Below are 14,654 nucleotides of genomic sequence, written 5' to 3'. Positions count from 1 at the left end.
AGACATGAGCATTGCATCGTTGCTTATGCCATACTTGAGTTGTCATTAAAATTTCTTAGAAAAAAAGAAGGCATTCAAATAATGTACACATAAAATTTAACATTTGGTAACTAAATTTTATATATAAAGAATGGATATATTTAACCAGAAACAAAGTTCCTCTGCAGTTGTCCTATTGTTCTGATTTAGTGTTATCAATTAGAAAGGCAAGTTACATAGGAATGTTAATTAAAAAATATAATAGTAACTCACAAAACAAAGGTAGCACAGATAAAAGCAGAAAGATATTCAAATATGATACGGAATCTTCTGCGCTCAGATACGTATATTAAGATGGAGACATCGTCTTGCTATACTATACCAATGATAAAATGACTGCCTAGTCCATTTGCTGTACCGTGGACATCTTATTAACTGAGATGGACTAAATAAATAGGTAAGACCTCTAAACCTAAACAAAGCTCAGGATACCTCTAAATCCTAAGAAGCAAGAAGATGTTGGAGGTAACACTGTTTTAATTAAACAATGTTTCTCATGTTGTATAGTCCTGATAACATTAGAAAAAAAAAATATTACTTCCTCTCTACAGTAGATGTGGAGCTGGAAAAGCTTATTCATCTGGGGTTTTCAATCAAATATTTGGAAGTGACAATTCACATTCCAAGCTATTTTATGTATTAAAAGAATGGGGAAAAAAATTACCAGTGTCTTATAAAATTAATAAATACTTGGACATCTATCTAAGGCTCCAAGAGCCCAAACATACTTTTAGCAGCACAGTTGCACCTCAGAAATACTAAATCCATATTCAACTGAAAGCAGTTCTGATTATCACTGGCAAAAATACACTTAGTCTCTTCTGTACACCAAGGGAAAGTCTGGCACTTAGAAACCTGTCATGTCAATGTATATAATCTCACCTGTGCTCTTTGTTTCTCACGTATTTTGACTTCCTTTTCAATTAATTTTTGCCTCTGGCTAGTTTCTTCTTCCAACCTTTTCTCCAGTTGCTCTCTGCGGCGCTTCTCTTCTTCCAGAGCTCGTTTTTTAGCTTCCATCTCCCGTTCCTAAATACCACAGCATATGCAGAACTTCAATTACACAGTCATCTGCAGAACTTCAATTATACAGAATCATCTAGGTTGGAAAAGACCCTGAAGATCATCTAGTCCAACCATTAACCTAACATTGACAGATATGGTGATATGACACCATATCCCTCAGCACTACATCAACCTGACTCAAACACCTCCAGGGATGCGGACTCCACTGCATGAAACTATATACATGAAACTATACTTGGTAATGTAATTCCTAAGCTAGAACTAAATTCCTTTTTGCCCCTTCAGTAGGCAGAAATATATATGCAGCAAAGTGGACCAAGAGCTGGAATCAGAATTGCAAATATTACCACTCTAGAAATGAAGGTTCTTCTTAAGCAGCTCTCCTAGCAGGCGTAGGAGCAATGCTGACCTAGCCTCTGATGAGATTTTGCCATCAGCTCACCCACAGAGATAGCAGGTATTGACATGAGCTCAGAGATGTAGTATGAGGGTGAAAGGAGATCAAACTAAAGGGGGAGAGGTAATTTTTAAAGTGCCTATTAGGTGTAAACTATTTAGGGTCTAGTGTTGTATTTAGGAGGATATTATCTAACATGCCCATTCTTAGTTTTACTCATAAAATTATGCTTACCCTGGTCTCAAGCAGCCTAGTCTTTTCAGCATGCGCTTGTTTCAGAAGTCTCTCCATCTCTTCTATTCTTGCAACATTTGAAGTGCTAGCACTGCATCAAAAAAAAAATCATTTAAAAGAATACTTGGTATTTAAAGACATATTTTACATTCCGACATTAGTTTTGATCCTGTTCTGATCCAATTCAGTGCAGTAGGACACTAACAAGAAGTAATATATAAAGTACATGGTATGCTCTTCATGTATACATTCCCCATGCAGAGCTGTAAAAAATGCAGACTTGAGTGCCTAAAATTGCATCTTGTCAGTCCCCTGTGGTCTGTCATCTTCTCCTAGATAACAGAATATGGATGGAGGTGGTTACCATGTCCTAACAGAACATGCTCCTGATCCTCAGAGCTGGCATTAGTAGCCATCTAAATATACCAGTCTCTGTTTTGTGTCTGAGCTCATCATCAAAAAATGCTCAATAAAAAGAAGATTAAGAGGTATGCATAAGGGCCATTCAGTGACAGAGCGGTGTCAGGAAGAATCTACTAGTTAAAGTAACTGGCAAGCCAAAGAAATCACGAGTACTAGATCCTGGCCCAGCACAACACAACTATCACCTTTGTCTGTCCTTTTTTCTTTTGTTTCTTTTTTCCAGTGCAATTTCTTTGTTTCATCTCAATTTAACAGCCATTTCAACTGTGGCATTTCCATGGCATGCTCTCTACTTTGTTTTTCATCTTATGCTGTTCAAGAAAAACAGTTGATGTTAAATATTACTGCATTACCATTAATAATGCTATTAGACTAAAGCACAATGTGAGAAAATATAATGTTTTCAAATGTTTAGGGCAGAGAGCAGCTTGACTCCAGATTGTACTGAAAACGCTATTTGACCACTCAGGTGGATGTGGGTATCAGATGCAGATTTGCTTATGCTATTTAATAGCATGTAGACCAACTGTGAAGGGACACAGGTAGAACGGAATTAGTCCAAATATGTGTACTGGGCAAGGAAAAGAAAAAAGTAAGAATGGCATCCTTTGCTTTCTGAGAATGCCTCTGATGCTTATATCTGTAAGACCAGGACTTCTGACAGTCTTCAGAAGACAATTCTCTGTCTGATACTGGAAATATATTTCATGAGAGGATGCAATAAAATATAAAAATACCATACCTCATTTAACCCAAGCTTGCACAGAAAAGGTATAATCCATCTGAAATCTATCTGAACTTTATTGAGCTTATTGGCTCTGACAAAAAAAATGAGACCACTGACTTAGATGCCTAAGCCTAGTTTGGCCAAAGTATGTTTAGTCGATGGGCCAGGAGACTCTGCACCAAATATCGTCAGTAAAAGCAATGAGACCATAATTTAAAAGTCATTTGAGCAACCTGGAAGACAGTCAATTTCAGTCGGTTTTCCCATATTAAACTGGTTAACACTTCAGCTTAGTTAAATTCTTTCATCCTTGATTTGCTTATCCTGCTCATAGAAATTATTGCACTAGCAGAAGATCACAATCTCTGAAACCTTTGGCCATGAAAAATAATTTGCTAACAAACCTTGAAACAACTGTTTGGTGAGTTGATGAATGATTACAGCAGTTCTATTTCTTCTGTACTTTGAACACAGACAGATCTTACTCATTCCCAGCAAAAAAAGTCTCAACTTACACAAGGTAAAATATAACCTATATATTTTAAATATGTCAGAAAAAAGCATAATAAATTGTTTTCCTCTAACGTCTGATATGGATAGGAAAGATTCTTAAACACCATGTAAAACAATCTGAATAAATTTTGCTTAAAGGAAATTTTGTCAAGGAAAATGAACTGTCTATCTTCCAAATTTTGTCAACAAAATCAGAGCACACTCTTTCCTTCCTTCACCAAAGTTTGCCTTGTGAGAAACTGAAAGATCTGCTGTAATGGGTCCTTTTCTGTTTTCCGGATTGGTTTGGTTGTTGGGATTTTTTGTTTGCTTGTTTGTTTTGTTTTTTCTCTTTCATCACTGGCTGGAAGCTGCAGAAGAGCCAGAGGGAGGCAGAAGGGCAAACAGCACCAGTGAAATTCCACAGCCGTTGGGGCTCCCCATCCTGGGCTGGAGATTTCACTTACGAGATGACCCCGAGGTAGCTCAGACACACACCATTTTCCTCTGAAACGGTCAGAGCACCAAAGAGAGACAGATCTCATATCACCACTCTGTTACATCACTGCAGAGATAGGGTTAATTCCTAGCCTGTCTCCAGCTATCAGAAACTTGCTGATTATATATCTATTTAAAACAGAAATCCTCAAAACCTGAGTCTCAATATTTTTACTTTAAAAAAACAGCCAGCAGAATGAGTAGCACTGTATTTTCTGAAACCCTTAACATTGCAGTGATAAAGGCTACAAGAGGAAATCAGTGGGCTGATACCGTTACAGGAAACAGATGCTGAATAAAACAACACACTAGCCAGAAAAGCTGTCCTTGTGTTCATAAGGGATTTTTAATCCTGTGACAACACTGTACTTAATTATCAGCCTCCACTTACGCTTGTGAAACTGCTGGGGCAGGACTGTGAGCAGAAATGAAAGCACTATCATAAAACCAGACTGTCAGAAGAAAATTGTTTGCACACAATTTTGAGAGCCAGCTGGACTGTTCTTTTAACACAGAACACTGATGTTTCTTTTATCCAAGGAGCTGTGTGTGAGCTGACAGCCTCTGAGGATGAGAAAAGCAACCGAAGGCTCTAAGCCATTCAGTGTCATCTCTTTGTTTTTATTGACCTAGAAAAGGGAGAGGAAGGGGTAAAACAGACCACTGGAGAAGCCCTAAGTGTTTCAGCATAAGGCTGTAGAAAGCTAACATGCTGGACTTGCAGAACAAGTGTACTTCATTGCTCCCAGATGTCCGTGAGAAATTTCCTATCACAGGAAATTCCTTCCCTGTAACAACCAGGGAAGGAAGCTCAGCTATTACCCACTCTGAAAAAAGCATCGACAACTTCATACTTTCAGTTCAGTACAGACACCGAATTCTCTGTGGCCTTCAACATTATCACTTAGCCTCTCCATATTTTTATTTTCCATCTTTAAAGAAAGCATGAGATGATAGCTAAACCTGATTATGAAGGCCTCACATATACTAAACATTATGCCTGTCTAAAGATCTTACATTTTCTTAACCTGTTAGCATCATTCACATTACCACAGCATCAACATGTACATATTCTCTTTTTTTGGGTATTTACCTGGAAATGTTATCTGGCGAGCACGCCGATATGCTTGTCTCCATACTGTCAGAACTGTCTAAGCTTAATGAGTCAAAGGCATGGTCCTTGTAGCTGCGATCTGGGTAATGGAAACTATTCAAATACACATTCGATTCAGATGCTGTTCTGCTGTAGAATTCAGGAGACTTCTGCCTTTGGTTTTCACAGATACGCTGATGGTTATACCCTACAGAGTACAGAGAAAACATTTCTTTTACACAGAAATTTTGTCACCCGAACATAACGTGTTAGCAGCAGAAGTGTTTTGAACACCACCTTGGTCTTAAATGCATTGTGACCAAGGCACTACAATATTACGGTTAATTTTATGAGTTAATCATCACTGAAATAAAACCTTTAAATACCTGTTTTATCTACAATGGACACAAATATATGCAAATTAGTATGGCTGGCTTTTAAATACATATTCTTGTATGTGTATTATGAAAATTTCATTTGAATGAATGACATTTTCATTTTAAAATTAGGCCTACTCTGGAAACTAATGCAGCTAAATTCAGGGATCTAGAAGAATTGCCACTGATTACATTAAAGAAAAAAAAAAAGTCCTGATATTCAGTGGTCTTGAGTACTTGTTTGGTTGGTTTTACTGAATGTGGATTATTTTTTGTCTGTTTGGGGAATTTTGCCTTCTGGTAACTGCAGGTTAGGCTTTTAGTTTCAGCTGAAATAATATAGTCTACTTGTCACATCATCATAGTGACTAGTGTAATTTCCTTGAGTTTTCAAACTGCTGTTCACCCTACATGATTGAAGCAGATCCCTGTAGCTCAATGACTGTAAAGAAAAATAAGGTTTATTCAACATTTAAGTTCTTTGTACTGTTATTTTTCCACAAAATCATCCTTTCTGAAAAGTCATCCTTCTTGAACACAGGGAACGTTCTTCAGCTACGTCTCCTTTAGAAAATATCTCTTCAGAATTATTTTTATCTCATGTCTCCATTGCTCTTTGTAAATAATGCAGCAGTATTTACACAGACTTACAGAGAGGTTGTTGAGTTTGGCTGATGAAGAGCATTGTATAATGACAGTTGTCATTTTAACTGCTTAAGTTATTTTACAGTGCCCTTTTGAAGTTGTTCAATCTATGTGATTACAAATGCAAATGCACTGCTCATCTTCTCCTTCAGTCAATGCAGGAAGTGAGACTTTCTCACAGTTCTGATACTCAGTCAAGTTTACAATACTCTCTGCACATTCCTGATCCAAAATCTGAGCTGGTGGCAGAGTTGGAGATTAGGAAGGACTGTTAGACTACATGAAAACCTCTCAGTCATACGGGAAGGCAGCCACTGACATTCTACATGTTTAAGATAATCAGATGCAGGAAAAATGCAAAGGTACAAATGCAGCAAAGCCCAGATAAAAATTTTTACTAGACACCATTAAGACGCTGATATTAGGAAAACATGCTTAGAGTGAGAATATTCTCCTGCCTTACTCTTATTCTCTACCTGCACATACAAGGTTACTGTCTGGTATTTTTTGCTGTGCTGGAGTAGGGAGAGTCAACAGCTCTACCTTGGGAAGCTCTTGCAGCTCTACCTTGGAAAGGCTATAATATTCTCCAAAACATATCTGAAAAGCGTGACTGAAGCTGAATAATTAAAGCACATTATTACAGAAATCATGCTCTACAAGCATTTCCAAAGCACACAGTTTCCTCCTTCCTCTTCACTTCACTCTGTACCATACAAAGGTTTCTTGCAGACAAAGCTGGTTTCTAAGGAACTAATAGGATTCACCATTTGGAAGAACACAAAATCTAAATAAAAGTTCAATTGCACTGATTAGTAAAAGACACAAAAAGGACACAAATACACCTCAGCAGTCATAGATAATAGCATCACACAACGCAGGTGTTACTGATTCACGTGTGCAGTTTGGATTTTTTGCCATTATGGCAAATGCTGCTGTTACTGTAGACAAGCATTTACCTTTCATACTCGAACCTTTGGAATGACTAATTGCTCCTGTGAAATGGTTATCAATTATTCATTATGGAAAGAGAAAAAAATAAATTACTGAAAGAACTTTATTCAAATGCACGTTCTTCTGTTGAGCATTTTGCAAAATGTTGCCTACTCAGAAATCTTAATTCCATATCTTGTATTTCACTAAAAAATAAACCCATCTAAAAGGCATAGAGTAACATGGAAGTTCTACAGTCTCCTAAAGGAAAGTCAACCTTCCATGAAGATAAAGAACACATTTTTAAGTAAAACAATTATCCATTAAATTTATGCAGTCATGCAAACCTAAGCAAAAAAGTATAGAGTTGTTAGGTCACAAAATGAGACACATTCGCAGAAACGCAGCGTAACGTGATGTTCTCATTTTCTCCCCATGCTGTAAGCGACACGCAGTTCAAAGCTCAGGATCAGCTGCGTATCAACATCAAGAAGCCTCACAACCAACCTGCCTCCATTGCAGCCCCGCTTACACATTGCACAGGCACAATCTGTTGCTTAAGGAATTTTTAACTGCTCAGGTGTGAATTCACGGAACATGCACTTAAAAATAGCAGACTTCTTGTAAGGTCCAGTGCTTCACTAAAAGTTTCCCAGAAGCCAAGACTTGTATCAGCCAAGTCTAAACTGATGCAAGAGCTAAAACGTTTCTTGTTGCATTGGCCCATATTCTGTGTAATGAAACTGTACACTTAACACTGTTAACAGCCATACTACTGGGCAAAACACTGAAAATATCCATAAAGCCATATCATTAAAAAATATATTTCAAAGGAGTTATTGCAGAATCACAAAAACCAGATATACCACCACAAAATTATGGTGAGGTCAGAACTATAGGTGAAAGCTGTTACTGAAAGTGGCACTGTCAAGTATGTTAAAACCCCCCCCAGTATTTAATAAAAAAGTTCACAGTAGATTTCTTTCTTGGGTTTTTGGGGTTTTTTTGGTTTTGGTTTTTTTTTTTGTGTTGTGGTTGTTGTTTTTTTTAAGATTGACATTAACATGTCAAGATACATTTTTTTTGTAGGGAAACATGCCAAAGTATGAAGCCCAAGTCTGTCTACCTTGTCATTGTCACCCACAGATCTGCAAAGATTTCTAAATTTTCTGCTCTACTTGTGTGGCTATCAGCAAAGGAACAAAAAATTAGGCCTGCACAAAGCTATAGCACTGCAGATATTAGCATTAATCAGAAGTTTTGTTGTGACAGGTTATTTGACAGGAGGAAAAAAGCATTTTTAAAGTGCTATCATTATTTTAAAATTACTTAAAAGTTTTCCAAGCTTTAGGGAACTACTTGACAGTGCTGATGCAATCGGTACTTTTGCCAAAACATGCCAGTGATAGATATAGCTAGGTAAAGAGATGCTTTCGTACCTTTTCTGGCTTTTCCTGAGTTCAGTAAGAAAAAGAGTAAAAAAAAAAAGAAAAAAGCAAACTGCTTTGAAAACCTTATAATTTTTTGTACATATATACATTGCCCTCAGTATATTGTTTTTCTGTAGAGCTTAGAAAGAATACAAATTACCGTCTCGCTGTTACCTAACTTTGCTGTCCCAATAGCGCTGTGTCTGGTCTTACACCTTAACTCCCAGCTAACCATTCCCTATTCCTTTCCGGAGCCCATCCTGCAATCAGCGGGGCTGCACTGGCTTACCCTCCCTCCTTGTTCCTGCCTGTCCTTGCGCTGGCTTCTGGCACCCAGCACCCCATGGGAGCCTCCTGGGGCCAAGTTTTGACCTGGGCAGAGTGAGGTCTCTGGACTGTACCAAATAGCAGCTTCTTCATTCTTTTTTTGCACATGGTTTGCTTACAAAGGCAGATACACAGGAGGTGAATTGATAAACACAGTCCTTCAAAAATACCTTGTGAATGGCTACTAAGAAATAGCTTTTTCACTAATGATTTATATCAAAGATCCTTCCTCTTAAACATGTTATAAGTTGCTCTTAACTCAGGCTGTGATTACTGACAGTATGGTAACAACTGTTTCTCTCAAAGACAATTCTTGAATTCATGTGACTGACTAAACAGTTTTGGTAATCCTGGAATAAGGACTAGTACTTTAAAAAAAACCCTATGAAAATATTTCCTACTGGATCCAGCCTAAGTTTTATTCACAGACAGTACTTGTTCCTGCACAAAGAAAATGAGATTGAAATCCATGTTCAAACTCAAGTGGCTGTTCTTAATTTCCCGATTTCATTTTTAACTTTGAATTTTTCATCTCAGACTTTGACGTTTACCTTCTTGTAAAGTATATTAGAGAAAACTCATTTTAGACCATTACTAGTCTAGTGCTAATTCTCAGATAATGTCTTTAACCTAGCTGAGCTGCCACCTTCTCCAGGCACCACTGAATATACTTGTTTTTCAGATCTATATGAACACGCCAAAACATTTAGTCTAAAAGTTTGCTCAACCCTTTTAAGCCCTAAGGAACGCAGTAAGCTACTAATCCCACTTCAGGAGTGCATCCTCCTCTTCGTATAGCGATTTGTGGGACACTGCATGACAGCCAGTGTTCCCGAGTGGATGAAGGGGCATTTACCACCTGAGATGCTGGCTCTCCACCAAGCTGAGCACACCCAGCTCCAGTGCACCTGGCTCAGCTGTATGCTCAAGGTATGAGTAACCCGAGACCCCATGTCCTTTGCAACACATCACCTCCAACACAGAAAACTGACAGAGTGAAAAACTTGTCAAGTGGGAAAAGAAATGCAGGGAAAGCAAGCAGGGGCTCAGTACACATGACAAGTCAAGAACAATTTTTATCTATTCATCACTTACTTTAGGTGAACAACTAATTTCTGGAGCAGGAGGAGAAGTGAGCGCTTATTTATTAGTATAAGCAGTATCTATACATTTGCAGAGTTCCACTGATTTGGTAGAAAATCTTACTCCTCAAAAACTTCCACTTATTCCAAAGAGGCAAACCTGATCTACCTCAAGAATGTTTCTGTAAATACAGTATTTATTACATCATAAACATTTAGCACAGAGTGATGGAATAAAAGAATGCTGCAAAGGATGTCCACTGACATGACATTTGGCTTGGTTTTCAATAATGTATTTAAGGATGTTTGCTAAAATTCATCTTGCTTACAAAGACCCAAGTCCTGCTGATCTTAGTGGAAGCCATGTAAGATTTCAGAATTTAAACTGACAATAATATTCCATTTCAGTTGTACTCTGTGGTATGTTTAAATACTACTAAATTAGAAACATTTCCCAAATCTCACTATCCCACAGAAATGCACCTTCTTTATTCACGACTTTGAAGAGAAACTTGGTTTCCTTCTGCACACTGAGCATGGTAATGAGGTGCTAGGGGAAATCAGAAATCACACCAAGTTGAACTTAGTCCCTTCCCGACTCGTACCACAAGCCATTAAGGCTATGCCTGTAAGGCTGAATGAAAGGTCTCTGAAGACTGTTTTGTCTGGCCCTTCTGTACAGCTGGATAGAAATACTCTAGGATCTGACACTAGCCACCTGACTTGGACATCTCTGTCCTTGCTGAATTCTGCAATGCAGTGCAGAAAAAGCCCTGCAAAAACTTTTGTGGTGTGCTACCAAGACAAAGGAGCTTTCCCCAACCTAGAAACATGGCACTTCAGAGCCACAGAAAGCAGTTATACTCTTCAAGCTTCTTCAACATCTGTAAGTTCAGGGAGCTCCATGTTAAACACAAAGGGGAAAAAACCCTTCGTTAACTACTAAGGTCAAGCCACAAACAGTCCTTGCATTCCTATATCCTTTGTGCTTTGGCTATGTTTCTTTGCAAATCTTGTGACAGTTCAAGTAAAGCACCTGTCAGCAGAATTACTTCCCTTTGGAAAAGCTGATATTTCAGAAAAAGACACCTAGAACTGTCCTCTTTCCCAGTACAAATTAATCCCTTAAGCCTCTCTTCATAATTTAGTATTTCCATTCAAACTGTTGGATCTTTCAAAAAGTAATGGTCAACTAGTATGGCAGGCACTATAGCACACATGATTCCTCATGGCATATGAAAAGTACTGTGCCAAATGCCTTAATGAATACACCTCACTCATTCTCCCTGCCTCTCCTCTTTGTCAGGCCATAATTCAGTTCTGATTTGTGAGGTTTCTTTTTTTCTCACTCTTAGGACAAGAAATCTGACTCTACTCTTAGAATTATCTTAGTTGCACAGTGACAAAATATTAAACATTAGAATGGATCATTTTTTAAAAAGAACTCTTACCTTTGCCTGTATTAGGTTTGGTAACACTTTGTAATTGTGTTATAAGTCACATACTAATGCTCTTTTGCAACCATTTTACAGAAATATTTCCAATTTTAAGCATTTCATCTCTTGTCATCAAAGTTTAACCAAAACATCCTTACTGATTTTCAAACTGAAACAGAGTGTTTTCTGTACAACAGCACAATAATGTTGAATCCGAATGTACTTGCAAGCTATTTCACCCTTGCACACACGTTACCAAAGAAGCTTTTCAAGCCGAGTGTGAAGCTCCTTTTGCATCGCACCTGAAATACTTCGAGATAAGTCAGCCACAACACAGTAGGTTTGTGGAAGGCCTGCTGCTAGTAACTAAAGCTTGAAAACAGCAAATCACAACAGGATCAGCTCTATACAGTGAACATAGCAAGTCATGGTCCTTTCTCAGCAAGCTTGTTCCGTCCCTGCATTGAGTCATGTTGGTGCATATGACTGACCTCAGTCATCCTCTTTGACCTTTAACAGCTGCTAGCTCTGACAAGTCCTATAACAACAGGATGGACCCTATCTCAGCTCAGGAGTAGTCAGTGCAATTCTACATGAAGACCTCTTGCATTTATATTGGTAACAATGATGCAGATACCAGAAAGAAAATAAACTGACAGAGGGCACTGAGGAGCAACTCCATTTGAAGATTAGACACTTATGAATAATGCATCTCATTAAAGCAGAAACTGAGTGTATTGACTCAAGTCAACAAACAACAGACACAGAATCCCAAAGCCTACAAGATCATGTTTCAGAGATGTAAATTCCTTTTGAATCCAGAATTTCCGTGTCCCTATTGTAAAAATGCAGCTATCTATCCACTATAAAGCACTTCTTTCCTATTTTGTAGCCCAGATATTTAAGACCACTTATAATACCGCAGTTACAGATTCTCTAAGTATCTGTACTAAGGTATCTCTGCCAGGAGAGTTTGTCCAGGCAAAAATATATGCCTGTGAAAAACAATTTTTAAGTTCACAACATGAAAAGAACTATTAAAAGAAAAAAAAAAAAAGAAGAAGAAAAAAAGAAAGCAACATGTAATATATTGCCTCAAAATCACCCACAGAAATTACCCGGTTAACCCAATGTGCATTTGTCAATATGCTTTTCTTGTCTACTGGATTACATTTGATGACAACGTACTTCAAAACGACATGTGCACTTACGTCATAATCTTAACATCTTATTTTGCCAATATCTGAAAATGACATTTATAGCTTGCTTTTTTCACCAAGAAGTAAACTTTCATTTTACAGCCCTGTTGATTATACTAACACCAGTTTCAAGCTTATTTCCTGAGAAATTGAATACTGACTTTACACAGAAATGAATCCTATAAAAAGGTCTTACCTTTGTGCATCCTTCTTGTCTCTGACTCTTTGGTCATGGTTGCCAGGCAGTGAGGAAGTACGCTGCCACAGCTGTTGCTCTGTCCTAATGGTAAATGTCCCTGCAAGAAATTTTGTAAATATGTGCTTAAAACCACATTTCAAGACCTTTTTTTGTATCAGCAATTAATGGTAAAATAACTTGCTTTATCACAGGTATCAACATCATGTCGTATCAATCAGCCATGGTTATTTCAGTTGTGCAGAGTTTCTATTAGGCCAAAATGTTTTCAAAATAGCATTTCCACCTTCCTGCTGTTTGTTGATTTAGCACAACACAAAGAAAGAGTATTTTCACTTCATACATAATCTTATCTTTACTATTTAGAGGCCTTAGGCAGGAAGGAAAACAACCTTTTGTGTCTCTAGAATCAATATAAACTAGCCTGAAAATACAATCCTTGAGTTAGCGATCATGCATTTATGATTAATGTACTACAGCACAGCGTTTTCAGAGGTCAGAATAAAGTCTGGAAGTATGGAAGGCTTCATGTGTATTCCCGTAATTTAATAAAGCTGAAGTTCTTTCAGAATCAGTTTCAGATGTGAGTTTGGGGGACTACATAATGCTTACAGTGCTACCCCAACCTTACCTCTAACATAATATAGGTTGTTATATACACACCGGAAGGCTACTAACAGCATGCAACTACGTACTTTAGATGCAATGCTGCGTCCAAGTGTAGCGCTATTGAAGTGTGGCGATACAGACGGAGTTGTTTTCTTGCGAGGTAAAGTATCACTCATGTACATACATTCCCTGTGCTGCTTCTTTCGCTCTTCCAGATTTCTGAAATGCTTCAAATGTAATTTGTTACAGTTTTGACAAAAAGAATTTACTTACTTGCTCAGTTATGCTCTATATGGAGTATAGTGAAGGTGACAGACTAGGAACTTTCCTGGAAAGAACAAAATCTAAAATACAGAGTATCTCCTGCTTCACAGTGCTTTCCAAGACTTCTAAAAATATCACATTAAAATCACCATGATTAAGAAGATACATTACATTCATGTACACATTTTGTGTACATGTCCCTGTACCTATTTTTTTAAAAAAAAAAACACACTCAAACCTAGTGCACAATTGCAAAGGAAAACATTTATTTACAAGTTTTCTAATGAATTGGTGGCTTAAAACCAATACGACTTTGAGAGGCATTGTTCAAATATATATGAAAAATTAATTTAGGATTTCAAATACAGTCACTTATACTTTCTTGCTTCAAGTTTTCTGACAGTTACAATGGCTCATAAATATTAGTATTTGCCTCGGGATTGTTTATATAAGGAGAAGTTTTGTTCAGTAACATTCTATAATGTATTATGTTGAATTTTAAATGAGCAGTGCCTTTAAATCCAAGACTCTGCAAGCACAATCAACTTATGATCTATCATATCACTCTAGTAACTTCACACGTAAATCAAGTTCATGGCCACCATAAGAAAAACAAACAAAATAATCCCAAGTTATCAGCTTTGAATCTATTACCTGTTGTTGCCTGCGGTGTTTCTTAGCTGGCAGAGGTGGAGGTGTATCAGATAAAGGAATAGGATCTACATGAGTAGCCATGACCTCAGGCCAATGGACTGATGGAAGTTGAGCAATAGAGCGAGGAGAAAGAGAGTGAGGAAACACAAATCCAGAACAGAGAGGTGATCTTAGCTTTATAGAAAAAAGAGAAATTACACACAGAGTTTTCTTTTTGGAATTGCTCAAAAGATACGGCACATACAAGCTGCAGTTTTAGCACTGTGTTTGTTGGAGCATTTAGCAGAAAAGGAGATGTGTTGTATTGCAGCTCTCAAGGCATACTGAACTGCCAGAAGCAGCACAGAAATGCCACACTCTAAACCAGCTGCTGCCCTATTCCAACACAAAGGCAGGTAGCTTTACATTCATAAGGTTATTCCATTCCTTTAAGAGGGGATTTATTCAAAATTTGCTATGGTCATTACAAAGGCAAAAACATCAAAGAATGACAAAAAGAGAGAGTAAGCTAGAAGACACAGACTGGACAGACTCCACGGAATAGTTAAGATAAGTAGAAGCTACCCATCTCCC

The 14,654-nt window shown here is 37.7% G+C and overlaps 1 protein-coding gene across 6 annotated transcripts in view; it reads right to left on the bottom strand.

Annotated features, from left to right (window-relative positions):
• Positions 1-14,654, bottom strand: part of PHLDB2 (pleckstrin homology like domain family B member 2) — a 59,441-nt gene that overhangs the window by 7,500 nt on the left and 37,287 nt on the right. For 3 of the 6 annotated variants that reach the window (XM_074898937.1, XM_074898957.1, XM_074898947.1), the window contains 6 exons: positions 14,082-14,255; positions 13,250-13,390; positions 12,555-12,654; positions 4,930-5,137; positions 1,697-1,787; positions 922-1,068 (listed from right to left, as the gene is read on the bottom strand). In XM_074898937.1, the coding sequence (XP_074755038.1) occupies positions 922-1,068; positions 1,697-1,787; positions 4,930-5,137; positions 12,555-12,654; positions 13,250-13,390; positions 14,082-14,255 (861 nt within the window). The remainder of the gene's footprint in view (positions 1-921; positions 1,069-1,696; positions 1,788-4,929; positions 5,138-12,554; positions 12,655-13,249; positions 13,391-14,081; positions 14,256-14,654) is intronic. The other 3 variants (XM_074898966.1, XM_074898987.1, XM_074898977.1) reach the window with 1 other exon arrangement.

This window comes from Athene noctua, chromosome 1 (assembly GCF_965140245.1).
Source record: "Athene noctua chromosome 1, bAthNoc1.hap1.1, whole genome shotgun sequence".
In the NCBI taxonomy this organism is placed as follows: Eukaryota; Metazoa; Chordata; class Aves; order Strigiformes; family Strigidae; genus Athene; species Athene noctua.
This window is presented reverse-complemented; position numbering and strand designations above follow the sequence as displayed.